Below are 26,620 nucleotides of genomic sequence, written 5' to 3' on the forward strand. Positions count from 1 at the left end.
CATTTTTAAAGAAATACACTCAGATTTTACACCACCCGTGTGTAGTCTGTTTGTCAAAAGCCGAATCCTGTGTCCACCTGGCCAGAATCCCTCGTCCCGCGGAACAGGGGACCCCGCCAGAATCCCGGTCTGCAGTACTCAATGAGTGGACCCTGTGCTCAAAACCTTCCATCCTCAGAAACGTGGGGACAACAGAAAAGATCACACCACCCATGCAACTGAGAGTAGATTGTATCCATGGAAACCATCAAGAACACACGTTCAGATTGCAGATGGTGAGGATGTGAACCTGGGAATAGCTCTGGTAAAAAGCGGAGAGGCACAGAATGGTACCTCACTCACACATGGCGTCCCGGGGCTCTGGAGAGTCAAGCAGGAGGATTTTGAGTTCGAAGGCCAGTCTGGCTCACATAGCATGTTTGAGGCTAGCCTGTTTATATAATAAGATATAAATTTCAAGGAGTTTATGTGTATGTGTGCATATGTGTGCCCAAGAAGTCCAGAAGAGAGTGTCAGATCCCATGGAACTAGAGTTACAGGCAGTTGAAAACCACCTGATGTGGGTCCTGGAAACCAAACTTGGGTCATCCTCTATAAGAGCAGCGAATGCTCTTAACCACTGATACCCTCACCTCTCCCTTTTCTGTCCACACAGATCTTTATGCCTCTGTGGGGAAGCATATGTTCCGTGGCTCTTTTTTTTTTTTTTTCGGCCATTTTGCCATTGAGATTTGGCATTCCTTGGCATATAGACCGATTGGAGACTGGATCTTTGTCTGTTGAAGTGTTTTTATACAAGAGCAGCCATGTTGTGTCTCTACCCTAGCTAGAGGAGGTACGGGTCCTAAGAAGGGACTAACCCAGGGTAAGAGTGGGTGGGCATGTGACTCCCTCTCTTATTAAAAAAAAGAAACTCTAGCTCCCTGGCAGCACTGTGGTAACGAGCTCACTACACTGTGGCTCTGTTGTGTGCCCTTAAGTCTTCTTCCTTCCAGAAGAGACGCTGAGGCTCAGAAGGAGTGAAGGAGTTGTCTAGAGTCTCTCTGAAAGGGGAGAACTGAGACTTGTATTGAGATCTGTTTGTCTCTAAAGACTATTTTGTTTTACGTTTATTTTTAATTATGTGTAGTTTTGCGTCTGCATGTGGATATGTGCGGGTGGGTGCAGGTGTTCAGGGGCCACGGGATCCGCCGGAACTGGAATTCTGAGCTGCTTGACACAGATGCTGGGAACAGAATTCCGCTCCCCTGGAAGTATAGCAAGCGCTCTTAACATTCCAGTCCCTAAAGGCTATTTTAAAAATCTCCTACCCTTGGCAAAGATCATTTTGTAGGCGTTCCTCTACTGTGTTTATCAAGAAGGCTGCTGGGTACCGGGGCTTCTTGAAGTTGGAGGCTGAGTCCCAAACCCATCTCAGAAGGGTCGCAATGCTAGTAAGTGGGAAAAGGGTAGCAGTTTTCCAGAAGTATCCCCACGGGAGATGGCTTCTGTCTCCTGTCCTCCGAGAGACATCCTGGCTCCTGAGCTGCCCTACTTAGGCAGATGCCCTCCCGCCTCTGAATCGAAGGCTCAGATCCAAAGAAAGAGGAGACTGCCCCACCCCCACCCCCACCCCCACCCCTACCCCCCACAGCAGCTTTGGGTTGCCAATGGGAGAAGGACTGGGTGAGATAAGAGATACACTCCTTGTGGAAGGAGCCTGCACAGAAGGCCTTGCAGGAAATCACCCCCTTCCTTGAGGGCTAGAGGGAGCGAATGACTCAGGGTAAAGTGGTGTGACTTCCCGTATTTTGCGCCAGGACTGTGGTGAAGCCCCTCTGACCAGGTGTCCTCCAGCTTGGCCTTTCCCAGGAGTCTGCCTAATAAGGTTTCCCTTCCAGCTCTTTCCATGGCTTCTGTGGAATCAAGTGAGTGCCATTGGATTGATCATTTGCTCCAACTCTTGCCCAGGACACGTCTCTGGAAGCAGAGAGAAGGGAAGCTAAAGTGGGCGGGACAGGAGAGACTGAGGACACATGGCTGAGTTCTGTGCTTGTAGCTCACAGTGTGGGTTGTGGTCCTTACAGCCCTCGGTGGCAACGTGGGACTCTCCTATTGGAGACTGGTGCGGCCTTGACACTTTAACATGTAGTATGGGCTCGGTGTACTTATGTCGAATTTGTAAATGGACTGCTCACATCAGTTCTCTTCTGCCCTGCCAGAAAAAGAAGCTTTTCACTGTGGCTAAGAGACACTCTGGAGCCAGGACATCCAGGTTGGAATGACAGCCTTGCCACTTCCTGTCAGCCATTAAGTCAAACTACATAACTTTTCTGAGAACCTTCTCTTCTATATAAGGGTAATGTAGTAGGGATGTTGAATTGTAGGAAGACCTAATGTGTGCAAAGTGCCAGGAATAGTATCTGGCATTAAAACATCATGTAACCATTGATGTGAAACATCAAAAACCATTTCTGTTTTTGTTTCTTTTTAAAAAAGATTTATTTATTTTGCATACGTGAGTATACTGTAGTTGTCTTCATACACACTAGAAGAAGGCATCAGATCTCATTATAGATGGTTGTGAGCCACCATATGTGGTTCTGGGAATTGAACTCAGAACCTCTGGAAGACCAGTCAATGCTCTTAACCACTGAGCCATCTCTCCAGCTCCCTGTTTTTATTCTTTTAGTGGTAGACATTAAACCAGTCATAGAGATAGAAGCTTGCCTGAGTCCTAGACTCTTCCCTCTGCTCCCACTCCTATGACCAGTCCCCCTCCATAGCTGCTGCTTCTGGCTCATCATTGCCACACTACCATGTCACCTGCACACTTGGAGTAGGTGTGTGTGTGCACGCGAGTGTGCCACTGTGTGTGTGTAGAGGTCAGAGAACAACTTTTGGGAATTGTTTCTCTCCACTGTGTGAGACCCAGGAGTTGATCTCACGTTGCCAGGTTTTGGTGGCAGGTGCCTTTATCCATTAAGTTAACCTTATTGGTCGTCTCTACCTTACTTTTGAGACAGACTCTCTAATTGCATGGACCTAGTGCTCACCAAGACTGGCCTGGCTGGCCATCAAGCCCCAGAGATCATCCTGCATTCAGGTTATGGGTGTACACAATCACACTTGGGCTTTTATGTGGGTACTGAGTATTGAACTCAGGTCCTCACAATTGTGCAGCAAGCCCCCTGGGCTCTTAGCTTTGTACCCTGCCTGCCCTTGTATAGGTACCATAGTGTCTTGGGTTTTGTTGCTTTGTGCTAAGGTTGCTGGGTTTTTTGTTTTGTTTTGTTTTTTTTGTTTTTGTTTTTGGTTTGGTTTGGTTTGGTTTGGTTTTGGTTTTTTTGAGACAGGGTTTCTCTGTGTGGCCCCTGGCTGTCCTGGAACTCACTCTGTAGACCAGGCTGGCCTCGAACTCAGAAATCCGCCTGCCTCTGCCTCCCAAGTGCTGGGATTAAAAGTGTGCACCACCACTGCCCAGCTGTGGTAGGTTTTGAAATCTGAAAGAGTGAACCTACCAATTTTGATCCTCCTTTTTGTGTTGGCCAGTCTAGATTTCTTGCAGTTCCATATGGATTCTAGGCTACATTTGTTCATTTCTACAAAAAAAGCAGTCTCCACCCCTAGGACAGCCTTTTTAAATGCCCACCTCTGGACCACATCCCTGCAGTGAATGCAGTTCTGAAGTTTCATCCCAACACATTCCATCTCTCCCACATTAGCCTCCCAGTTACTCCAGTGAATTCCTTCCTCTTGACTCACTTCAGGCTCCATACATTCAGTTCTGTTCACTACAGATCTTCCTGTCGTGGTATAGTCCACCATCCTCTGACAGCACTTAGCTACGCACAAAGCCCAGTACTTCAGAAGATCTTATTCGCCACCAGCAACAATGAGGTATCTATAATCAACCCCATTTCTCAGAGGGAGGAGAAAAACAAGCTCAAAGAGGTTAAATGATGTGATAAAGACCACATCATGCAGTATGTACACACATGTAATTGTGGCACACAAGCACTGGAGCCTGGGTCTGCCAGTCTAGGATCTGTGGTGTTAACCACACGGTCATACTGGGTTTATGTCTTTTTGTTTGTTTGTTTTTGTTTGTGTTTTTTGGTTTTTTTTTTCAAGGGTTTCTCTGTATAGCTTTGGCTGTCCTGGAACTCACTCCGTAGACCAGGATGGCCTCGAACTCAGAAATCCACCTGTCTGCCTCCCAAGTGCTGAAATTAAAGGCGGGAGCTACCACTGCCTGGCTTATGTCTTTTTTTTTTTTTTTTTTTAACAAAGAGAGGGGTTGTTTATTTGATTCATTGAAAAAAAGATTACACCTGTTTCCTAAGAACCAGTGAGTGAGACAGCTGAGAACAGCCATGAGGAATCAAAGGAAAAGCAAGTCAGAGAGTCCACACATCACAGGGAGAGCAAGTCAGAGAGTCCACACATCACAGGGAGTGTGGGTGGGGATGAGGGTTCCTCCCTTTCAGCTAGGAGAGGAACCCCTCCCCCAACACCAGTCCAAAAAAATCTACCTCATCTGGCTGAAGTTGGAGGGGCCTCTGCCTCCCTCTTTTGGGCCAGTTAGCTGTCTGTCTGTAAGTTGGTGATCTACCAGAGAAGGTCTGCCTAGGAGCCAAGATCGAGAGGGACACAAATCCTCCAAGTCCAGCCACCATCTCTCTGGGGCAGTGTTACTTCAAGCTCAACTGGGCTTCAGTCAATCCTGGCATAGACTGTGTTGGGGCAGAGCAAAGACTCTGAGGTTGTGGTGACTCCTGAAGGAGTCACCTGGTGACATCCTGGTGAGGAGGCTGGGAATCAGGAAGGGGACCAAAGAGAAAACTGTAGTGTGATTGGAACAGAGGTGGGGACTGGTAGCAGTGTGTATGTGGCCAAAGGGTCCTCCAGAACACCCAGTACCCCGAGAGAAGGGCAGTGCTCTGGGACAGTGCTTTGTTTCCTCAGAAGTCCAGTGTTTGCTGGTGGGACTAACTCCCACCTTGGACAGACCGTCTGTAAGTGTAGACACATCATACAGCTGTTCCGAGCATTTATTTATTTTTCTGAGTACAAGCAGAGAGTCTAGTTGCTAAACAGGGTGTTAGTAACATGCCTGCTGCTTTCAGTGGAGGACCAGAAGTGGGGTTTGGGTTTGGGGAGCAGCAGAGCGGGGAGCAAGGATATGAAGGGTAGCTATGGGAGTAGCTGCCAAGAATGGGGATCCTTGTTTCCCTCCACCCCGTGTTTCCTGGACCTTTTCTTTTCTCCTTTAAATTAAGAGACGCTCTTGAGACAGTTCGGGTCAGAGGTAAGAAGGGTCCAAAGTCACAGGTGGAAGCCGTGTGCTCCGGCCAGCAGAGCCAGGTTCTGGTGGAGGGCAGGCTAGCCCTCCTCAGCAGTGGCATCGATGCCAGCATAAGTAAAGTTCTCAAACAGCGACATGTTCACGTAGGCCTGTGGGAAGAGCAAGTTTTGGTGGAGCAGAAGCAGGCAGATTTCTGTGAATTAAAGGCCAGCCTAGTTGGCACAGCAAGCTCCAGGCTAGCCAAAGCTATGTAGTGAGGTACTGTCAAAAAAAAAAAAAAAAAAAAAAAATCCCGTATTCATGATTCATAAGGCTGCTGTTGATCATCCAGTCATTTGTATGTATGATTATTTGGCCTTCCCTCTCTTTCCCTTCCTTTCTTCTCAGCTCCCTATCACTTCCTTCTCTTTTCTGTTTTTTTTTGGGGGGGGCATTGTTTGTTTGTTTGAGACAGGGACAGGGTTTCTGTGTAGCCCTGGCTGTCCTGGAACTCCATCTGTAGACCATGCTGGCTTTGAACTCAGAAATCTGCCTGCCTCTGCCTCCCAAGTGCTGGGATCAAAGGTGTGCACCTCCATCATCAAGCTAAGAAAACCATTTTCATATTTCTGCATTTTACTATTTCTGTATTCTGTATTTCTTCTTTCATTTCTGTTTGGTAACCCATCTCTCCACATGGTTATTTGACTCAGTTACTGTGTTTATTCACAGGATTACCGCATCACTAATTATGCTTATGTATTCAGCCCTGCCTGCATCACTCAGCCACTCCTCCTGGGTGACCATTCATTCACGCATTTCCTCTGGCACTGGACCAGGAGAGAACGGGTCGATGGCTTGGATGAAGACAGACAAGGTGTCTGGGATTTAGGAGAGGGATTTGCTGTTGACAATAACATCCCTGGAAGACTATATGTGGTCCTAGAGTCTAAACCCAGCATGGGCTGCATTTTAAGTCCAACCCAGCTGTGGTGACAGCCCCAGCTGAGGGAATTTAGGTAACAGCGTGGTGTGGGTGGGAGACACAGTGGCCTCATGTGTGGCATCTATAAGATGGTGCCTCCTGGGAGCTTGGAGGATGCCCATCCCCCCTTGTCCAGCCTCTTACCTTCCTGGCTTCCAGCATGCGGCCCAACTGTAGTGCGATCTGGGCAAAGGGGGGACGCTCATAGGGCCGATCCCGCCAGCACTGCCGCATCAGCTCGTACCTGTGGGTGGGAGTGAGGGTGCTGTGAGGTGAGGGGCTGACTGGGGGAAAGGTCACACCTTCAGAGCCCAGGCCACTCATCTCAGAGGTGAGTTCCCAGAGCTCCAAGGGAAGTGAACTCACACTTCGTCATCACAGTTTCGAGGCTGCTCCATGCGATAGCCTTGAGGCAGCTTCTCGTAGAGCTCAGCACAGGTCATGCCACAGTAGGGCGTGCCTCCTGCAGAGGGTACAAGGTTCCCTCAGTCCAGGGCCCCACAGTCAGAGGGAATGCCCCGGAGAACTGGGTGTGGGCTTACCAAGGCTCACTATCTCCCAGAGGAGGACTCCGAAGGACCAGCTGAAATGAGAAGATGTACCCAGTTACTTCCTGGGACACACAGTTTAGTCTCTGCCTAACCAACTGTGTAGCCACTCCCAGACCCTCATGTGTCTCTGCTAGCTAGCATCTAGCTTTGGGCAGCCACTGTCTCGTCTCTACTGAAGCTCTTTCCTAGGTCCTGGTCCCCAGACTCAACTAAATACTGTAATATTTTGTGTATTTCTTTCTCCTCTACTTTGTGTGTGTGTGTGTGTGTGTGTGTGTGTGTATGTGTGTGTGTGTAGTTCATAAGTGGGCATTGGGCTTCTTTATAATTGATCTGTACCTTAGTTTTGGGACACTTAGTTTTCTCACTGAACCTGGAACTTGCTGTTTCTGATAGATTGGCTAGCAAGACCCAGGGATCCTCCTGTCTTTGCCTCCCTAGTACTGGGACTACAAGTATATGCTGCATTCCCTTCCCTCCCCTTCCTCTTCCCTCCTCTCTGCTTCCCCTTCTCTTCTTCCCTCCTTCCCTCCCTCCCTCCCCCTTTCTCCTTCCCCCTCTCCTCTTTCTCCTTCTCTCTCTCCTTTACTCTTCCCACCTCTCCCACCTCCCTCCCCGCTGCCCTCCCTCTCTCTCTCTCTCTCTCTCTCTCTCTGGGGATCTGACCCTGAGCCTTCATGCTTTCAGAGCAGGCGCTCTGCCAGCCTAGCCATCTCCCCAGTCCTCACAGCTAACATTTTAAAGAATTTCTTTCTCTCTTTTCTTTTTAGTATTTTTAGATTTAGTTTTGGGAATGAGGTTTTTGTCTGTATGCATGAATATGCACAATATATACACCTCGGGTACACACAGAACTCAGAAGCGGGTGTTGTATCCCCTGGAGTTGGAGTTCTAGACAGTTGTGAGCCACCACGTGGGCCCTGGGAAGCAAACTTAGTTCCTCTGGAAAAGTGCCCATTGTTCTTAACTACAGAACCATCTCTAGCCCCATGCTGAGAATATTTTAGCTGACATTTTTATTGAGCGCTTGCTATGGTCCTAGCACTGATTACCTAACTCACAACTTTGGGCTTTACCATGTTCCTATTTTACAGGTGGAAAAACTGAGGTCTGAAAAGTTAGCTTTTGTGCCAAGGTCACACAGCTGAGAACAAGATCTAAATCCTGCCTTTAATGCTCTCTTGTTCTGTGCATCCTGCACGGGAAGAGGCTCTGTGCAGGTGCATGTCAGGCCTAAGGCCAGGGTAGGGAGCGTGGAGGGGGACTCTAGGGAGTCTTGGGCAGAAACTGGAAATGGGTGGTAGTCAGAGGGCAGTCAGTGAGACCAGGTCAGCCCAAGGGCTCAGGGCCAGGAGACAGGGCTGGCTGAGATGGACATACCCAGAGATAGGGAAAGTGTGCTAACCATGGTCATGGTGTGTGCGCGCGCATGTGCTTGAGTGTTCTGGGGGCCAAGTGCTCAGCACACACATACACCCATACTCACACGTCACTCTTGGTGGTGTAGACACTGTAGTTGAGAGACTCAATGGCCATCCAACGCACAGGGAGACGGCCCTGTGAAAGAAAGGGTCTAAGGGCTGGGATGGAAGAAAGGGCTTTCGGAGGAGCTTGAGGGGCAGGTCCTGGTATGGGCCCTGAATGGGGAAGCCTGAATGACACTTGCCATTGTCTTCTTCACATACACCTCCTCCCCTCGAGAAAGGCCAAAGTCTGCAATCTTGGAGGCCAGGTTCTCTCCGACCAGCACATTTCGGGCAGCCAGGTCCCTGTGAATGAACTGCAGGCCATGTCAGAAGTCAGGGAAGAGGAGGATGAGGGGCCCTGGTGCGTAAGACCAGTAGCAGCCCCTGCCTCTTCTTACCCACATATGCCTCAGACGTGGGTTAGCTGACTAGGGTCACTGCTGGGTCTCACCCAATCTTTCCCCTGACTTGGAACACAAGTATCCCTCTCTCTGGGACTAAGATGATGGATTTGCGGCCTGTTTCTTCTTCTTCTCCCTCTTGGTTTCTTCTCTCTCTCTCTCTCTCTCTCTCTCTCTCTCTATCTATCTATCTGTCTCTCTGTTTCTCTCTGTCTGTCTCTCTCAAGAGCTGGGATCACAGGCATCTGCTACTGCCCCATGTGACCTTTCCTTTTTCAATGCCCTCTGTCCCATTTCCCCACTGTCTTGTCCCTTCTCCCTTATTGATGAAAGTCCGTGAGTGACCTCCATGTTCTCTTTCCTTCCAGAGACTCAAACTCTGCTGTCTGTAAAATGCCTTCCTTTAGGTCACAGTGTCCCTCTGGCAGTTACATCGCTCCCCTCTACCCCCGGCCATCATGCTCAGGCTCCCACTGCACCCTCTTCAGTGGGTCTCCATGTCCTCTCTGCTGGATGCTGTAGTCACTGGGGATGCAATGGCAGGCCCCACACTGGCTCCAGCCCAGGCCTGTCTTTTGAGTGCTAGCTTGGTACCCACAACTTTCACACCTCTGCCCAGGATGTCCCTCAGAGATTTCAAATCTATCACCTTCTCCCCATCTGCCTCCTGCCCTCTTCTCTCTTGTAGCATTTACAGTCACTTGGCACCAGGGCCAGCACCTACGTTTGTGTCCTTCCTTCTCATTGTTTGTACCTCCCATACCTGATTAGAGCCTGATTAACAACAACCCAAGCAAGTCTCCCCATTCCCTACAGGTGCGCGCGTGCACGTGCACACACTCACACACACACACACACACACACACACACCTGCTTCTCACTAAGGTACTGCATGCCGTTGGCTGCATCACTGGCAAAGCGCAGCAGCTGCCGGGAGCTGAGTGTGGAGGCCGTTCCATGCTCTCGAGCAAAAGCTGGATCAGTCTCCAGGACCCTGCTCTTTCTCAGGAAATCTAGCAGGTTTCCATAGGGGGCATATTCGATAGCGATATACAAGTAGCCTGGGAGGTAAGGAGACACAGGGGTACAGTTTATACACAGGCTGTGTGTTGTTATGAGCAGTACCCAATGGGAAGAGACAAGCTGCAACATGCAGGAGAATCCTGTACTGAGCAGGGAAGGTAGGGATCCTCGCAAGTCGATTATGTGGGGCGGTGATAGCTGATGCCAGAGGTCTGGAAGGAATAGCAAATGAACTTGGGGCTCACCTCGGTTCTCACAGGCCCCCAAGAGGTTGATAATATTGGGGTGGTGTCCTAGTTTGCACAGAACTTCTAGTTCGCCTGCAAAGTCTCGATGGTCATTTTCAGATGCGTACTCTGTGTAAAGAAGTCAGTGTCAATTTTTGCCAGGGATCACTCTGGGAGGGGTCAGTTGCTGAGAGAGCTAGGTAGGGCCTGGTATGTGTGGGATAAAGAGAGAGAGCAAGAAGCTGGGGTCTGGAGTCTTGACCAAGGACCTTTTAGCATCTTGATGGCTGCGTTCATCTTGAGCCCGTCCTTCTTGATCATGGCCCGGATCACTTGGCCAAAGTTGCCCTCACCGATGAGGTCTTCAAAGGTGATGTCCTCCCACTCCAGCACAGGATAACTCAAGGGCTCAGGCTGTGGCTTCGGCCGCCGGGTCAATGTCAAGGTCCCTGAGCTGAACTGCAGGATGGTCTCTTCACCCTTCATGAGATGGGATGAGTAGGCAATCAGTTCACACAAGAGATGTAGAGGCAAACAGAGGAGCAAAGAGGCATACAGAGAGAGGGACCAGTGGTTAGACAGATGAACAGAACCAGACAGAGGGCACCCTGGTGGGTAGCTTGGGCCACACCTACAGAGGCGGGACATTGCACAGAATCACAGGAGACAGCCACAGTTATGTTTCAGGTGGATAGGTGGCTAAGAAAACAAATGCAGAGGGCCAGTGGGTGGGGTTTGCTGCAAGGTGGAACTTGGGTTCATGGGCAAGTTGCCAAATCACGGATAGATCAATGGACTAAAAAATTCTAATATTTAAGCAAAGAATTGAAATGAGATGTGATGGGAAAAGCAAGCTTCCTGTCTTTGTGCAAACCCCATGGCTAGGCTTCATTGATTCATTTACTCGGCTACAGTGGGTGAATTTCTTGAATGTTCATTACATGCTAAGCCCTGAGCTGCCGGGAGTGGGTAGACAGATTTTCTTCCTCACAGTAGCAGAAGCTCCTACTTGGTGTCTAGACACAGTTCTTATCCCAGGTCAGGATTCAAGGCCCATAACTGAGCAGGGGTACCCTGGGCAGGGTTGATGGAAGAAGTTGCAATTTGAGAACCCGGAGCAAGGTCCAGATGGACCATGCAGTGGACTCCCTAAGTGAACTGATGACTAGTTTGATGTGTAAGTGCTGGGGACATGGGTGGCATGGATTCATTTGGAGCATGTGGAGCTGAGGCATACACAGAATACACATGTGGGCTGGTGAGATGGCTCAGCGGGTAAGAGCACTGACTGCTCTTCCGAAGGTACTGAGTTGGGATCCCAGCAACCACATGGTGGCTCACAACCACCTGTAATGAGATCTGACGCCCTCTTCTGGTGCATCTGAAGACAGCTACAGTGAATTACACCAGAGTGAGCTGGGCCATCCTGAGTTCAATTCCCAACAGTCACATGATGGCTCATGGCCATCTGGACAGCTACAGTTTTTTTTTGTTTGTTTGTTTTGGTTTTGTTTTGGTTTTTCAAGACAGGGTTTCTCTGTGTAGCCCTGGCTGTCCTGGAACTCACTCTGTAGACCAGGCTGCCCACCACCACCGCCCGGCAAATAAATAAATCTTAAAAAAAAAAAAAAAAGCCAGGCAGTGGGAGGCAGAGGCAGGCAGACTTCTGAGTTCAAGGCCAGCCTGGTCTACAGAGTGAGTTCCAGGACAGCCAGGGCTACATAGAGAAATCGTGTCTAGAAAAACAAACAAACAAAAACTCAGAATACACATGTATGTTCTGTGGCTGCATGCACTTGCATCCATTCAAAGATATACATTCACAGGAAGGCCTGAAGGTGTGCCAGCACAGAGATACATGCATACATACATGGAACACACTTCTGCCCCACTACATGGCACATACATGAGCATGAATAGCTGTGTGCAAGAACATCTGTATTGATATTGGTAATGAACAGATGCACTTTAAAGGCTGTTTTCTCCCTGCCTTGCTTCAACATCTGGCTGTGTTATCCTCTCCCCACCTCCCATGGCGGCGATGGCTTTGTGTGTGCACTGACCTCAGAGGCAAGATCAACAGAGCGCAGACAAAGAAGCCAGTTGAATCCCTGGACTCTGGATGGGATTTTCAAAGGCACAGCAGATAGCAGCGTTGATCATTGGACTTTCTATACAAGAGTTAGCACTTGAGAAGGGGCAGAGTAGGAAGGAAGAAGGTGAGGGAGAGAGAGAGAGACAAGTGTTGTTTCTTCCCTTCTTTCTTTCTGACATTTTTGCTGGTGCTCTGGATTTCTCTTAAGTAGTTTTAAATAGCAAGAGCCTAAGCAGAAAGAGCCAAGGCCACAGTTCTGATTCTAAGTGTCAAGAGAGGGAAGTTCTTAGAGGAGACAGGAACAACGGGATGGGTGCACATGACAGGAGAGGGAGAGTCTGGGCCCCTGGGAGTATCAGCACCTTTCCCCCATCCTATGTTGGTATGGGCCTGGGGGGCCAGAGGCGTGGCCTGTAAGAGAGCTAAAAACCCAGAAAGGTTTGTAGAGTGACCCTCTCTTCTGCGGGAGCACAGGTGGGGCTACAGGCCTTGTGCACTTCTAGAAGGTCAAAGGCCGTTATGTGAACAGTGTGGCCACACACTGCTGCCCTTTGAGGGGAACAGCTAAGCACAGGTGAACAGTTTCCCAGACTAAGAGTATAGTCTGGGGCTAGGCATAGCGATACACACACCTTTAGTTCTAGCACTCAGGTGGCAGAGGCAGGCCATCTCTGTTAAGTTTGTGGTCAGCCTAGTTTACATAAAGAGACCCTGTCTCGAGCTGGCGAGATGGCTCAGTGGGTAAGAGCATTGACTGCTCTTCCAAAGTTTCTGAGTTCAGATCCCAGCAACCACATGGCGGCTCACAACCACCAGTAATGAGATCTGACACCCTCTTCTGGTGTGTCTGAAGACAGCTACAGTGAATTACACCGGAACAAGTGGGGTCAGAGTGAGTGGGGCCAGAGTGAGTGGGGCTCGAGCAAGTGGGGCTGGAGCAAGTGGGGCTGGAGCAAGCAGGGCTGACAGAGGTCCCGAGTTCAATTCCCAGCAGCCACACACATGATAGCTCAGGGCCATCTGTACAGCCATAAATAAATAAGAGAGAGAGAGAGAGAGAGAGAGAGAGAGAGAGAGAGAGAGAAAGAAAGAGAGAGAGAAAGAGACCCTGTCTCAAAAAAGAAAGAGCCGGGCAGTGGTGGTGCATGCCTTTAATCCCAGCACTTGGGAGGCAGAGGCAGGTGGATTTCTAAGTTTGAGGCCAGCCTGGTCTATAGAGTGAGTTCCAGAACAGCCAGGGCTACACAGAGAAACTCTGTCTCAAAAAAAAACAAAACAAAACAAAACAAAATGAATAAAAGAGTGGAGGCCGAAATGAGAGCTCACAGCCAGTAGGATTCAGAACACAGATAAAGGCTGCTTCCAAGTAAGAGAGGGCCTGTGAAGACAGAGGCCAGCATGGGCCCTAGTTGCCTCTCCGGGATATCACTATGTGATCCAATCTGACAGCACCCCCAGGGGGTGGCTAAGTGAAGAAGGTAATTCAAATGGTGTCCTCCAAGCCTGGAATGAGACCTGGTGAAATATGAATGAGCTGACTTCTTTTTAATTGAGAATGTTAATTATCCAACCCTTAAAATGAATGGACTCAAGAGCTGAGTTCAGTTAAAAAAAAAAAGTTCTATTTTGTATCCTAATCCTATCACTTAATGTACCTTAAAACTTGTGGCAAGGACAGGCATGTGCATACATGCCTGTCCTTGCATGTATGTGGGTACAATCACACACAATAGACAGGACCATGTACCCAGTGAATACAGGACACTGACCGATCCTGACTGGTAAGTGAAGGTGCGTCTCCGATGTAGGCAGCTTCTTCGGATACACACCAGGGCTAAAAGGGCAGCCAGGATGGTGAGGCAGGTGGCAGAGACAGAGCCTACCACAGCCAGGACCAGCTGCTGATCCAGCCCTTCTTCAGCTGCCCGGCTCTCTTGGACTGGGCCCTCACTCTGCAGCCCTAGACACAGGGAGGGACAGATTGTGGAGATGGTCTAGGTCAGGGAACCCAGAGGCCACCATGAGATCCCACAGAGGGAGAATTTGGACATCTTGACACCCAGAAGTCTTGTGATGCCTTAGCTCCAAGGTTGGGGGTAAGGTGGAGGGGCCCATGCAGAGTACAGTCCTGGGGGCCTAGGGATCTGCAGGCACCATCCTCTCACCATTGCCTAGAGTGGCCTCTTCTACTGTGTTGCTCCAGTCTCCGAGACCTTGCACACTGGCCCGCACACGGAAAAGGTAGCGTGTGCTGGCATTGAGGCCTCGGATGACAGTGCTTGTCTCCTCGGGTCTGTCTACATCTATCCACTGTGGGTCTCCTGAACCCCCGGCCACCTGAATCTCCACAATGTACTTGGATATAGGCCCGGAAGGAGCCTCAGGATGCTGCCACATCAGTTGAATCTCAGAGTCTGAGAGGGCCTGGGCATGGAGGTGGCGGGGAGCTGGAGGCCCTGGGGAGATGGGAAGGGGAAGGAAGGGATAAATTGGATGAGATTATAGAGCTGCAGGATCAGTCACAGTCGCTCTAGTGTGTAGTTCGCTTTGTGGATCCTAGCATGGGAGCCTTGTGCTACCTTCCCCCTCTTTCCCTGGCTGGACTCATCTCCATCCCCAAGGTACCTCCAACCTCCAAACTGCCTCTTCCCATGGGTCACCTTGCATCCCTAGGCCTCTCCATGCTCTCAGTAGCTTATGTTCCCCGGGCCCCCCATGGCCCCGTTCGTCACGAGAGTCATAGTCTCGTCACGTGTCCCCACCCCACGTGCTCTGAGTGACCCGTGTCCTCCTGGTATCTTCTACCTTCCCCATTCATCCTGGGTTCTCTCCGTGTCCACCCAGTCTCTTGTAACCCCCCCAATCCCTAGCCCACCATTCCCATCGTGGGCCTACCGCTGGGGGGCAGGTGCACATGCGCAGGGGGTGAGGCAGGGCCCAGGAGGGTGCAGTGATACAGCCGCACATCCAGCTGGTAATGGGTGCCAGGTGTGAGTCCAGTCAGGAGGGCAGTGCGGGCCTGCGGGGATGAGATGTTCTCCCGCCTCTCCTGTCCCCGAGACCCGTCCCACAGGCGCAGCAGGAAACCGTCAGCGGACAGTGGCACCGAGGGTAGGGACCAGCTCACTCGTAGCCTGTCAGGACCCTCCACGTGCCAGCTCTCTAGCCATGGCTGCAGCAAAGGTTCTGCGGCCAGAGGTCAGGAGGAGTCAGAACCATCCAGTGGGTACTTGGGACTAAATGCCAATAATCCACAGTGGGCAGGGCAGGGACAAATTCCACTGGGAAAGGCAGGGGTCTTTGGAGGTGGACCAAGACAGACTCTGGGCATGGCAGGAAACCCTGATCCCTCAACAGGCTCTGATCCCTGAACAGGAAGGGATATATCTTGGCTTCTCACCAGGACAATCAGTAGTCATGAGGGCAGAAGGCCCCCAGCCTCCTTCTCCTCCTTCCCCTGGCCGGCTCAGCTGCACTCGAACATTGTATCCTGTCTTTGGCTTCAGGTTCATTAATGTCACATTCTCACTGGGATCCACTGGGGGGGGAGGGTGAAGTGTGCCACACACATAGTTGGTCCCAAGCATGTCCTGAAGCCACCACTCCCCCTTAGTCCCCTCTTCTTTTTGTACCACCCCCTCCCTCCTTTCTGTCCCCACCCCATACCTCACTATTACACAACACCCCATCACCTAACTCTGTCCCCACTCACCCACAATGGCAGACCAGGCAATCATGCTGTCCTGGGGCCGGTAGTGCAGGCGGACAGAGGAGATGGGTCCATCCCCACCAAAGGAGACCAGTGGGGAGACCACAAGTTGACGGCTCTGCTTGGCCAGGAGCCGAGGTGCAGTCAGAGGCACTGGGGGGACTGCCAAAAACTGCGATGAGTAAGGGTGCATGGAGAGGGGAACACTCTGGGCTTGGACAGTGAGCACCTCCAGATCTTAGTTCAGATCTGGGCATTATCTAGTGTGGTGGGAGGAGAGCAAGTTCAATAGACAACTGGGATGGCCATGGCCCAGGGAAGGAAGTTCTGGTCTCTGGGTAGCTTGGTCCCAGGGACTTGGCCATAAGGACTTAGGTTATCTCAAAAGATGCTAGGTGAGAGAGTGGTATGGCCAGACAGAGGTCGGGAAACATCTCTCTGTCCTTGAAGCGTCCAGTGGAGAGAGAAGCTAGAGCACAAGGCAGGAGACCACCTAAGTATCCGATACCCCTCCCCTTCACCATTCACAGATCTGTTTTTTTTTTGTTTTTTTTTAAGACAAAATATGCAAACCGGGCGGTGGTGGCGCATGCCTTTAATCCCAGCACTTGGGAGGCAGAGGCAGGTGGATTTCTGAGGCCAGCCTGGTCTACAGAGTGAGTACCAGGACAGCCAGGGCTACACGGAGAAACCCTGTCTTGAAAAACAAAAAACAAAACAAAACAAAACAACAACAACAACAAAAAAAAACCATGCCACTTATGAGGCACCCGCTCCACAGTTGATGCTTCTTATGCATAACCGCTAATTCTTGTGGTCATGAATGAAGAAATCAAGGCTGAGAGACATTGAGCAACTTGCCCAAGGATACACAGCTGGAAGAATTTAAACTAGGTCTGTCTGATCAGGCTACCTCAAACCAGTCAGATCTACCCTAAAACAGTACTTGTGTTTCTGCCTGGCTGCCTCCACTGTCACCACCCCTATTCCAGCCTCAGCTTTTCTTTCTAGATTATCCTGTTAATGCCTACATAGGTACCTTGGCTTCTTCCAAGAAGGAGACCAGACTGACTTTCCCAGCAAGCATAAAAGAAAGGCAGGCAGGAGGAAGGAAGTGGGGGTGCAGAGTGTGGAAGATGCAGGGTGGCGAGGTGAAGGTGAGGCGAAGGAACCAGAGTCTGGGGACGTGGCTGGTATTCAACGGGCATCAGTTTCCACATCGGGACCAGACCTTCAGAGAAGATGCCCTGCCGTGAAGGTTCACTATGCAGGGCTGGCATCAGGAGAGGGGTCCTGACTACAGAACACATGTGGTATTGCCAGGGAAGGGCTGGCATCTCGGCACTGGATGGCGTTTTACAAAACCATTGTCTGCTATATTGAGCATGCCTCCTGTCAGCCATTGTGATAACTACTTAAATGCATCATCTAGTGTTCCTAGCAGCCTGGCTCCTGCAGGTGCTAGTCTCCTCCTGTCACACACTGGGAAACCGAAGGCCATGACTTGCTTAAGGCGACAGAACTTGTAGAGAGCACTTGGAATCCAAGTTGAGTGGAGGGCTGGGTCCAAAGCTCTGATAAAAGAATGAGCAGGTGGTGGTGGGTGGGATAGTGGGCTGGAGATGGAGAAAGATTTGGGAAGCAGGAGATAGCAATAAAAAAGAGGAGAAGGAGGGAGAGAAAAAACGAGGTAACATGAGGAACATCTGGGTACTGGGGTATTCACAGTGATGAAGTCAAAGATGCCTTGTTGGCGGAGCGGGTGCTCAGTGCTCTGCTGCGAGCGTTTGGTAACTCTCTCATTCACCCAACAGTCTCCTGTCTAATGTGTCCCTTTTACCTGTCTGCTGTTCCTGTGTGTCTGTATGATTGAAATCAGAGAAAGGAGCAGCATCTCTGAGGTGAAGCTACAGGGGCCCTGGCTGCCACGGTAAGTGGTACATGAATATGCAGGAGGCAGGGTGAGGCTGGAGGATGTCTCTAGTTTCTGAGCCATAGGATGTCTTTCCCAGGTCGGACCAAGCTGTGTTCCAGCATTGACACTGGCCATCAGCCTTCTTCTTAGCCTGGAGCTCAGCTTTGCCCTTGGAAGCCATTGCCTTTCCTTCCTGAGGATCCCCCAGCCTGAGCAGCATTAGGTAGTGTCTACTCTGCGTACCATCCATCCCCCAAACCTTAGCACTCCACTAACCTTTGACATTGACCTTGAAGCGCCCGCTATCTTGGCCACCAGATGTCGATACTCGGCATTCCCAGAACCCGCTGTCCCCAAGAGTCAAACTGGGCACCTCGAACTCTGCTGTGGTCCTGTCTGGCTCCACAATGGCTTTGGTAGACTGAGACAAGGAGACAGGGATCAGAGAGTGTATGCTCCAGGAGACAGGTATGAGTCAGTACTGACGATTGCTGGAACACAGACCCCATGGCATCCCCTCACCAGTTAGCCTGCCCTATTTAAATCACGGCTAGGGCAGTGGGCAGAGCCTATAAAAAGTTCCATGGGTTAGGGACCCAAGGAACGAACTGTCAGGCTGGTGAGATGGGGGAGCAGACAGTAGGTTGGGGTGACCAGGGCTGACCTGGAGCATGGTGCCATCTGGCTTGCGGAGTTTCATGCTGCCCCGTACTGGGAAGGGATCCCCAGCAGCTGCACAGTTGATTCGGGGCATCGTCCCTAAGTTGAACTCCAGCTCGGTGGCCACATTGAGGATCTGGGGGATCCGGTCTAGAGAGAGAGAGGACAGCCATCTTGAACAATACTGGGGCAGCCATGTGACCACCAGAATGCCCCCCTCCCCACCCCCGTCCTATGTTCTGCATCTCAGTGAAGGTCCTACTGTCTGTCCTGCCACTTAGAACTGAAGTCAGCGAGGTCCTGCACAGTCCCTTCAGGCCCTGGTGCCCCACATGCGGTCAGGTCCAGGCTTCAGCTCCTCCATCTCTCCCATCACATCTCCTGGGATGTTCTAAGACCCAGAGTGAGACCTCATCACTCCACTCTGCCAGCCCAAACAACTCCCCCTCTGTGTGTGTCTGTGTGTCTCGCTGTCTCATAATATAGCCTAGGCTAATCTAAAACTCACTTTGTAGCCCAGGCTGGCCTTGAACTCCAGATAAGTTTCTTGCCTCAGTCTCCTGAGTGCTAAGATTGTAGGTATGAGACATGACGCCTGTTAACTCCTTCACTTCTGGCCCCTGGCTTCTGTACTCCACACATGGTTCTTCCTCAAATACAAGTCTGACCAGCACACACTCTTCAGCAATTTTTATTCAGCTCCTCACATTTAAGCAGCAAACCTTGGCCTATATTCAAAGGACCAGTCACGTGATTCCTGCTGACCTTCCCCTCCCCCTAAGATGTTATTGTCCCACTATACAAGCAGGGTCTCAACTCCCTGCACTTTCTCCACATTCTTCCCTAGTCATCTCTCTTGTGTCTTCCATATTCAATTTCAGATCTTGACTCCTCTCAGAAGACTCTCACGCTGGTCAGAGTCACCCTAGGTTTCTGGCTTTCAAAATGCGGGTGCCTTAAATGGTGAAAATATCCATCACATTTGAACTCCCTGAGGGAAGGACTTGGGCAGAGATGTGTTTGATGAAGGATCGCCTGTCTTGAGGGGGTCTCAGCAGTGCATACCTGACTTTTCACAGTGGACTCCATGCCACCCAGAGGGGCAGACACAGCCGCTGAACCGGTCACAAGTGCCGCCATTTTGACACTGGCACTGGAGGCGACAATCAGCCCCAAAATGACCAGGCGCACATGCTAGGAATAGAAGCAATACCATCACAGAGGGTAGGTCAGACCCAGCAGAGTACAGATGGGGCACAAGCTATCCAGCAGGCTGGCATAATAGTGGGGGTAGTGGGCACTGGTCAGGGGATTGTAGGGTTTGGTCTTCAAGTCAGGGTCAGAGTGAAGGGTCTGGCACATGTATGCCCATAGGAGGTGGCTTAGTCCATACCTTCCTGGCACTGGCTTCCCCTCCAGCCGGATCCACAAGAACAGCCATAGGGATCCGGAAGGCAGAAGGTGAGACCCCGACAGCCTGCTGTGCCTGGGCACTGTTCCTGGCAGCTCTGTCCGAAACGACCCTCTCTGCAGGCTGCAAATAAGGTGGGTGGTATACAGCTTCTGTCAGGCCTCACACACTAAGCTTCATTTCCAGGGTTTCAGAATCTTCTCCCGACCAGACACCCTCTCCTGCCTAGGTCCTAGCTTTTCCGCTTACCCTGCTCACAGCGAGTGCCGGTAAATCCTGGGGGGCACACACATTCGCCATCATGGTCATGACAGACACCTCCATGCAGGCAGCCTGGGCAATCCTTGACACATCCTGGCCCCCAGCGTCCAGCCCCACAGCCTGGAGGAAAGTGTTCTTAGTAGATGACCTTCACCCACCTGTCCACAGCTGCTGAGGCCCTTGTGGATCCTGAGACCCAAAGGAAGTACATCTAAGGCTCACAGCTTCCCACATCACCCCTGCCTTCTGCCCCTTACCTCGCACGATGAGCCGAAAAAAGGCACTGCCCAGGGGGCTGGCCTCTAGGTAGGTGGCACTGTAGATGCCACTTGATGGTGGCTGTACATTTTGGAGCTGCAGTTGAAAACGCCCGTCGTGGGCCTCACGCCAGTATAGGATATTGAAGTAGGATCCTGGGGAACACAATCGGGGGCCCTTAGAATCATATAAAGGGCTGATGTTACCTCCCTCTGCCGTGGTCACACTGATGTGGCCCACCCACAGTGATCAGACCTGGGAACACCATCAGATCCAAGCTAAGAAGCAGGAGAACATCCTCTTCATGCTCTCTGAGCCTCCCGACACACTAAGTCCTTCCTCTCCCTCATCTTCTTATAGTCCAGCCCTTTTACTTCTGGACAGCCAGAGGGCTGCTCTCGCTCTCGCTCTCTCTCTCTCTCTCTCTTTCTCTTTCTCTCTCTGGTTTTTTGAGACAGGGTTTCTCTGGCTGTCCTGGAACTCACTCTGTAGACCAGGCTGGCCTCAAACTCAGAAATCCGCATGCCTCTGCCTCCCGAGTGCTGGGATTAAAGGCATGCGCCAACACTGGCTGGCTTCAGTCTATTTTACAATAGACTTCTTCTGTACCCCAGTAGTCTCTTGCAGGTTCTCAGGGCTCCTCATTGCACCAGATGACAACCAATCCCCTGGCAGTTGTTTTCACCAGTGTGGTCCCTGCTCAGTCCTCCAGCCCCGAACCCCACTACACCTTGCCTGACCCCTAACATTCTTGAATTCCTAAAAGCTTGTTTGCCCTCTAGAAGTATCTGGTTCGTTGGACCCTCCTGCTTTTGTTCTTGTCAGCCCTGCCTGCCTCCTAGCGTGCTGTTTCTTCCTCTGTCTGGCTCCTTTGCTTTTCAGGGCTCTTTCCCAGCCTCTTCATCGAGGGCCCATACTGTTAGTCAGGCGTACAACCCTGCTCCTTCCTGTCTCTGATAAGAACTCCAGACAAACTGCAAAGGGTCTCCCTTCCCGATTCTACAGCTCTCTCTGATTCAAAGCCTTCTGCCCAAGGAAAAAGATCTTCTTCCTTAGGAGCCAAGTATCCAAGAGACAGCCAGCAGATTGTGGGGGGTGAGGCAGACATTGTGGGGGCCACTCAAGAAAAAAAGAGGGCTGGGCTGTGATGGCACACACCTTTAATCCCAGCATTTGGGAGGCAGAGGCAGGTGGATTTCTGAGTTCAAGGCCAGCCTGGTCTACGGAGTGAGTTCCAGGACAGCCAGGGCTACACAGAGAAACCCTGTGTAGAAAAGAAAGAAAAAAAAGAGTCCTTCCACAGAGTGGATAAGGACAGGGTAGTGGCAGGCCCAGAGCTGAGACCCACAGATCTCTATGGACTCCAGCATATGTTTGCCTTGGACATCAAGGATCTGAGTTAGGCAAGTCTTTGAGAGAGGTTAGTTAGACTTCTCTTGACCATGTGCTGGGCACATGTTACCAGCTCTCTTTTTTCCCATGGGGACTGCTGCTTTTCCTAGGCAGGCCATGTGACAGCACCCGTTAACTCCCAGGAGAGGGTCAAAGATGAGGGCTTAACATAGTACTTAAGAGGTAGCTGGCCACAGGCTCCTGGTCCTCTTGGTACAGTAGGTGGGTGGCTCAGAGCTAGAGGTGAGAGAGAGGGAAGGCTCTGGAGGTTGGCCAGAAGGATGGCAGGTGGATCAGGGTGGGCCATGGATGGAGGTCCTAGGGTGTCAGCATTGTGGGTCTCCCTGTCCCACCAAATGCCCCTCACCGTTGTTCTTCCAAATCACATCAGTCTGTTTTTCCTTGTGCACTCTCGCAGAAAGCACAGCAGTGTCACCTTTGTTCACCGTGTGCGTGACCTTGTCTGGAAACAGGTGTGCTGTGGATGAAAGGTAAGGTCAGAGATCTACAACACAGCCCTCCCTCTGGCGATCCATCTCCTGGTAGGCCAGACTCACCCCCCGGGCTGTTGTGCACGTAGAGGACTCGAGTGCGCCGCGCGCCAGCGCCACCCACACAGGAGAAGACGCCTACCAAATCCGAGGGCTTGGAGAAGCCCCGTAGCGTGACCTGGTGTGAGCCATTGCGTGCCAGGTACAGGGGCTGCCCCGGCGGGAAGGTGCGCACGATGCGATCATCCTTCTCCAGCAGCAGGGGAGGGTCCGAGCTCCTCCCTGCTCCGGCCTCACCAGACACGCAGGTCAGGAAGAAACGCTGAGGGTCGGTGATGCGCAGGTTAGCCAACAACGTTAAGTCCACAGACGCACCTGGGACCAAACAATGACTCCATGGTGGATCCTGCCAACTCAGCAGCCCCAGGAGCGCGGGACTCCAACAGCAACTTGTGTTAATGTTTCACCGTGCCCTCTGAAGACTTCACTTTTTCAAAGATTTCCGCCCATTCCCTTCCCTTCCACACGTGCTTGCCCTTTACCCTCTAGCCTCTTCATCCTAAAACATAAACAAAAGCACACATCCTTCTCTGGTCCAGGCAGGGAATGAGCTATGCTTCTGTCTCCTTTCCTTACTCTGTTCGAGTCAGGTCACTGCCTAGACTCCTGTGAGAGCCATCTCCACCAAGGCTATCCCTGAGCCACAGGGTCCCTGCCTCACTATGGAGGTGCAGATTAGAAGAGTCACGAGACTCCTTTTTGTTGCTTAACTAGTTAAGGGCTATTTGATTGGCTGGGATTGAAGACAGGTTAGGGGCAGAAATGAACTCACTAGCCCCACCTGGCCAGAGAGACACAGACACAGGGGGGTCTGGGTCCTGCCTTGGGAAGCTGGAGGATCAGACACAGACACCCCTCCTAGGTGGAGAGGTGTTGGCTCAGAGGAAACACTGATGTAAATGCACTTGGAACGCCTAACCAGCATGGGGGAGGGGAGGGAAGGGGACCGGAGAAGGTGCAGATGGGGCATCATCAGAAAACAAACAAACAAAAAACCCTGAAGGGCTTGTGAAGGCTCCTTGGGTGAGGAGGAGTGAAAGGAAAAGGGTCGGGGATAGGGAGAGGCCATCCTACCTTTAAATATGAGAAATGTTATAGTGGGGGAAGGGTGCGGGGGGGTGGGGAAGCTGCCCAGGTCTAGTGCAATTGGAGCATAAAATCTGTACTCTGAAGTGAGGGAGACTGAGGGGAAGAGCATGACTAGCCTACCTCAGATCTGTGACCCCAGACCTTCCAAGGCCCCTCTTTCCCTGCCCACTCCCTGCCTGTTAGCTGTCAGGTAATCAACTCATTTAAATGCCACTTAGCATATTTTGACAGTCTATCATAAGTCAAAGAAGCTGGCATCTCCTGGTCGCCTCACAGTCACCAAATGCCCTTTCTTGACATCCTTTGCTGTAATAACTCTTGAGCGAGTTCATCAGCTTCCTCGGCTTTAACTGTCGCCCCTGAGTCACTAGCTCTGGTGTGGCCTTTCAGCTCCAAACCCTCGCCTCTCCCAAGTTTTCTGAGTCAGTGGACACCGCCCATTACCTGAGACACTAACTTCAGAGTCATCTCATGCTCCTGCTGTCATAATAATTAATGTTTATTGGATGTCAATTATGCACCAGGCCCCTTAGTGATGCTCTCTTCCTTTCAGGGCCTGACTGTCCTGGGAGGTGCAGGTTATTATCTCCATTGTATAACCAGGGAACAAAAGCTCAGAACTTGCCCAAGGTCATACAGTTAGAAACTAGCAGAGCCAGGTTGTCCAAGCCTAAACTTCTCTTCGCTTAGCTTCCAGTCTGGCACATATTTCTTCAGTTTTTTTCTTTTTCTTTCTTTCTTTCTTTCTTTCTTTCTTTTTTTTTTTTGGTTTTTCGAGACAGGATTTCTCTGTATAGCCCTGGCTGTCCTGGAACTTACTCTGTAGACCAGGCTGGCCTCCAACTCAGAAATCCACCTGCCTCTGCCTCCCAAGTGCTGGGATTGAAGGCGTGCAACACCACCACCCGGCCTACAGTTTTTTCTTATGGGCTTCCATACATCCTGAGCTTGCACTTACTACTCTGATGACTATCTCTCTTAAAAAAATCCTTCATGACTTTTCTGGGCCTATGGCAGAGTAAGCTGACTGTCTTCTCAGTGCTCCTCAAGAACTCTTATTGTCTTTTTCTGTCTGGTCCTCATCCTTGACCTGTGCTCCCCACCAGACTGTGAACCACTCAAAGGCAGCCTCTGACTTCTAGTTCTATGATTAGCAGACTGAAAGAATCTGCCACCAGCCTTCAGAAACTTCTCCAAGCCCTCTGTACACACAGCTCCATTTAAACAACAAACCTATCAACCTGGGGGGCCAGCATCGTTTAACTGTTACTCAATAGGTTTGAGTGTTTCTGTATTCTCAGCTAATGGATCATCATTGGTACTAAATAAATTATTATTGTTATTATTATTATTATTATTATTATTATTATTATTATTATTTTGAGACTGGGTCTCTCTATGTAGTTCTGGCCATCCTGGAACTCAACATGTAGACCAGGCTGGCCTCTAAACCTCAGAGATTGCCGGGCAGTGGTGGCGTATGCCTTTAATCCCAGCACTGGGGAGGCAGAGGCAGGTGGATTTCTGAGTTTGAGGCCAGCCTGGTCTACAAAGTGAGTTCCAGGACAGCCAGGGCTACTCAGAGAAACCCTGTCTTGAAAAAAAAAAACAAAACAAACAAACAAAAGAACAAAAAACAAAAAAAAACCAAAACCAAAAAACAAACCAAACAAAAAAACCTCCGAGATCTACTTGCTTTTGCCTCCTGAGTACTGGAATTAAAGCCTGTCTGTCCAATGAATTATTGAGTAAGCCCAACAGTTCCTCCTGAGGTCCAAGTTGATGGCTGACTTCTACCCCCTTCCCCCTCCCACTGACCTCTGCCCCTCCCTACACACACACAGGCACCTAGCACCTGCCTCAGTTTTCCCCACCTTGATCTCATTCTTGGTGGATCAAAATCATGATCCACCATGATGATGATGATGATGATTATGGGAGTTTCTGCTTTTCCCTCCAATTTTTAAGTTGTGTTAAAATGTACATACCCTAGAATTTACCAGAACTGTTTGTAAACAATCAATTCAGTGTTAATAAATACATTCACAACATCATGTAAACATCGCTGCCCATTTCCACAGCTCTTGCTTTTGTTTTTGATGTAGGGTCTCACTATGTCTCTATGTGGCTAACACAAAGTTCTCTATATCGTCCAGGCTGGCACCACCACACCCAACTTCATAACTCCTTTCATCTTGTCAAACTCAAATGCTATACCCATTAAACCAGAACTCTCTATTTCCCCTCCCCCAACCCGTGGTTGCCACCATATTGTGAGATCTATTGCTATGCTATGCTAGGGTTTCTTGGGGGTGGGGAGCTGGGATTGAGACCTTCAAATCAGGAGTCAGGGAAGCGCTCTGCTGGGGGAAGACTTACCAACATGAGAGGCCAAGAAAAGAATGGGGATCAGGAAAGAGGATCTCCACCAGACCATACTCCGGAGGCTGACCTGAGCCAGCCAAGGCCAGCTGGGCCCGGGTCAGTTGCTGTGGGTCTGAGTGTTCAGCCTGCTCAGCTCAGTGGACCTCGGTGCTGGGGAGGAAGAGGAAATGATGGCTAGGGTGGGAGGGGTGGCAGGGGAGAGAGGGGTGGGAAGAGTAGTCGCCTGTAGTCCTCCCATGTCCAGCCCCCCATAAGCCTGGGGATGGGTGTGGCCTGGAAGTCTCTGGAAGGGGGGCATTAGAGGTGGGGGGAGGGTTATGACAAGGACAGACCTGGGGATGGTTGGGCTCTCTCCCATCCCTTCTGTCCCTTCCATCTGCATTGCTGGAGCACGGGAGACAGGAAAGGGAGGAAGCCAGTGGCTTCCGCCTATTGAGAAGGTTTGGAGGCAGGACATTGTTCTGGGGTCTCCCCTCCTCCCAGCATGCACATGCACGCGCTTGCGCGCGCGTACACACACACACACACACACACAAATACAAAATGGGGCTCACGTGACTCTTTATACATGTACTCCAGAACACGGACAATTACCCCTGATCGTAGAAAACAGGTCACAGAAGCACAGCAAGAACACCCCCAATCGAAAAGGAATTAGGAGCATGAAGACCCTTTAGTCTGTCTTATGTGGGAAAACGGAGACCTGTGGTGCTTAGGGACCCCCAAGGCTGTGATAAGGCCGGGGCATAAGACTTCTGGTCTGGTTGTTGATTCCTCAATGCTAGCTGCTCCACGAGAGACATATTGAAGCAGACAAGGGAACACAAGGCCACACATGGGCTATGACTGGGAGGTTCCTCACCCACAGCTGCCTATAATTCTCTAGCTCATTGTTGGCGTGCTGTTATTCATTATGCAACTAACCATGTGTGTTCCTGGACACTGGGGAGTAGACGGCTACCCAGGAACATGCAG

At 50.8% G+C, this 26,620-nt stretch overlaps 1 protein-coding gene across 1 annotated transcript; it reads right to left on the reverse strand.

Annotated features, from left to right (window-relative positions):
* Positions 1-5,019: 5,019 nt before the first annotated feature.
* Tie1 (tyrosine kinase with immunoglobulin like and EGF like domains 1) lies at positions 5,020-26,060 on the reverse strand. Its single transcript, XM_031378441.1, has 24 exons — positions 25,978-26,060; positions 25,640-25,795; positions 22,178-22,486; positions 21,988-22,098; positions 20,228-20,383; positions 19,959-20,090; positions 19,692-19,832; positions 19,364-19,492; positions 18,303-18,448; positions 17,915-18,059; positions 15,727-15,885; positions 15,415-15,552; positions 14,910-15,200; positions 14,180-14,470; positions 13,784-13,974; positions 10,189-10,399; positions 9,938-10,048; positions 9,540-9,730; positions 8,469-8,582; positions 8,289-8,359; positions 6,794-6,834; positions 6,618-6,714; positions 6,396-6,495; positions 5,020-5,436 (listed from the first exon to the last, which is right to left on the reverse strand). Exons 2-24 carry the CDS (start codon positions 25,695-25,697, stop codon positions 5,365-5,367), a joined length of 3,405 nt encoding a protein of 1,134 aa, XP_031234301.1. The 5' UTR covers positions 25,698-25,795; positions 25,978-26,060; the 3' UTR covers positions 5,020-5,364.
* Between the last annotated feature and the right edge of the window lie 560 nt (positions 26,061-26,620).

Source organism: Mastomys coucha, unplaced genomic scaffold, assembly GCF_008632895.1.
Source record: "Mastomys coucha isolate ucsf_1 unplaced genomic scaffold, UCSF_Mcou_1 pScaffold18, whole genome shotgun sequence".
In the NCBI taxonomy this organism is placed as follows: Eukaryota; Metazoa; Chordata; class Mammalia; order Rodentia; family Muridae; genus Mastomys; species Mastomys coucha.

Excerpts from the sequence above, each read along its gene's own strand:
- Tie1 (XM_031378441.1), bottom strand. The coding sequence starts at position 25,697 with ATGGTCTGGTGGAGATCCTCTTTCCTGATCCCCATTCTTTTCTTGGCC. Across the intron at positions 20,384-21,987 it reads TGTGATTTGGAAGAACAACG|GATCCTACTTCAATATCCTA; the intron begins GTGAGGGGCATT and ends TGTGTTCCCCAG. Across the intron at positions 8,360-8,468 it reads TGTATGTGAAGAAGACAATG|GGCCGTCTCCCTGTGCGTTG; the intron begins GCAAGTGTCATT and ends TTTCTTTCACAG.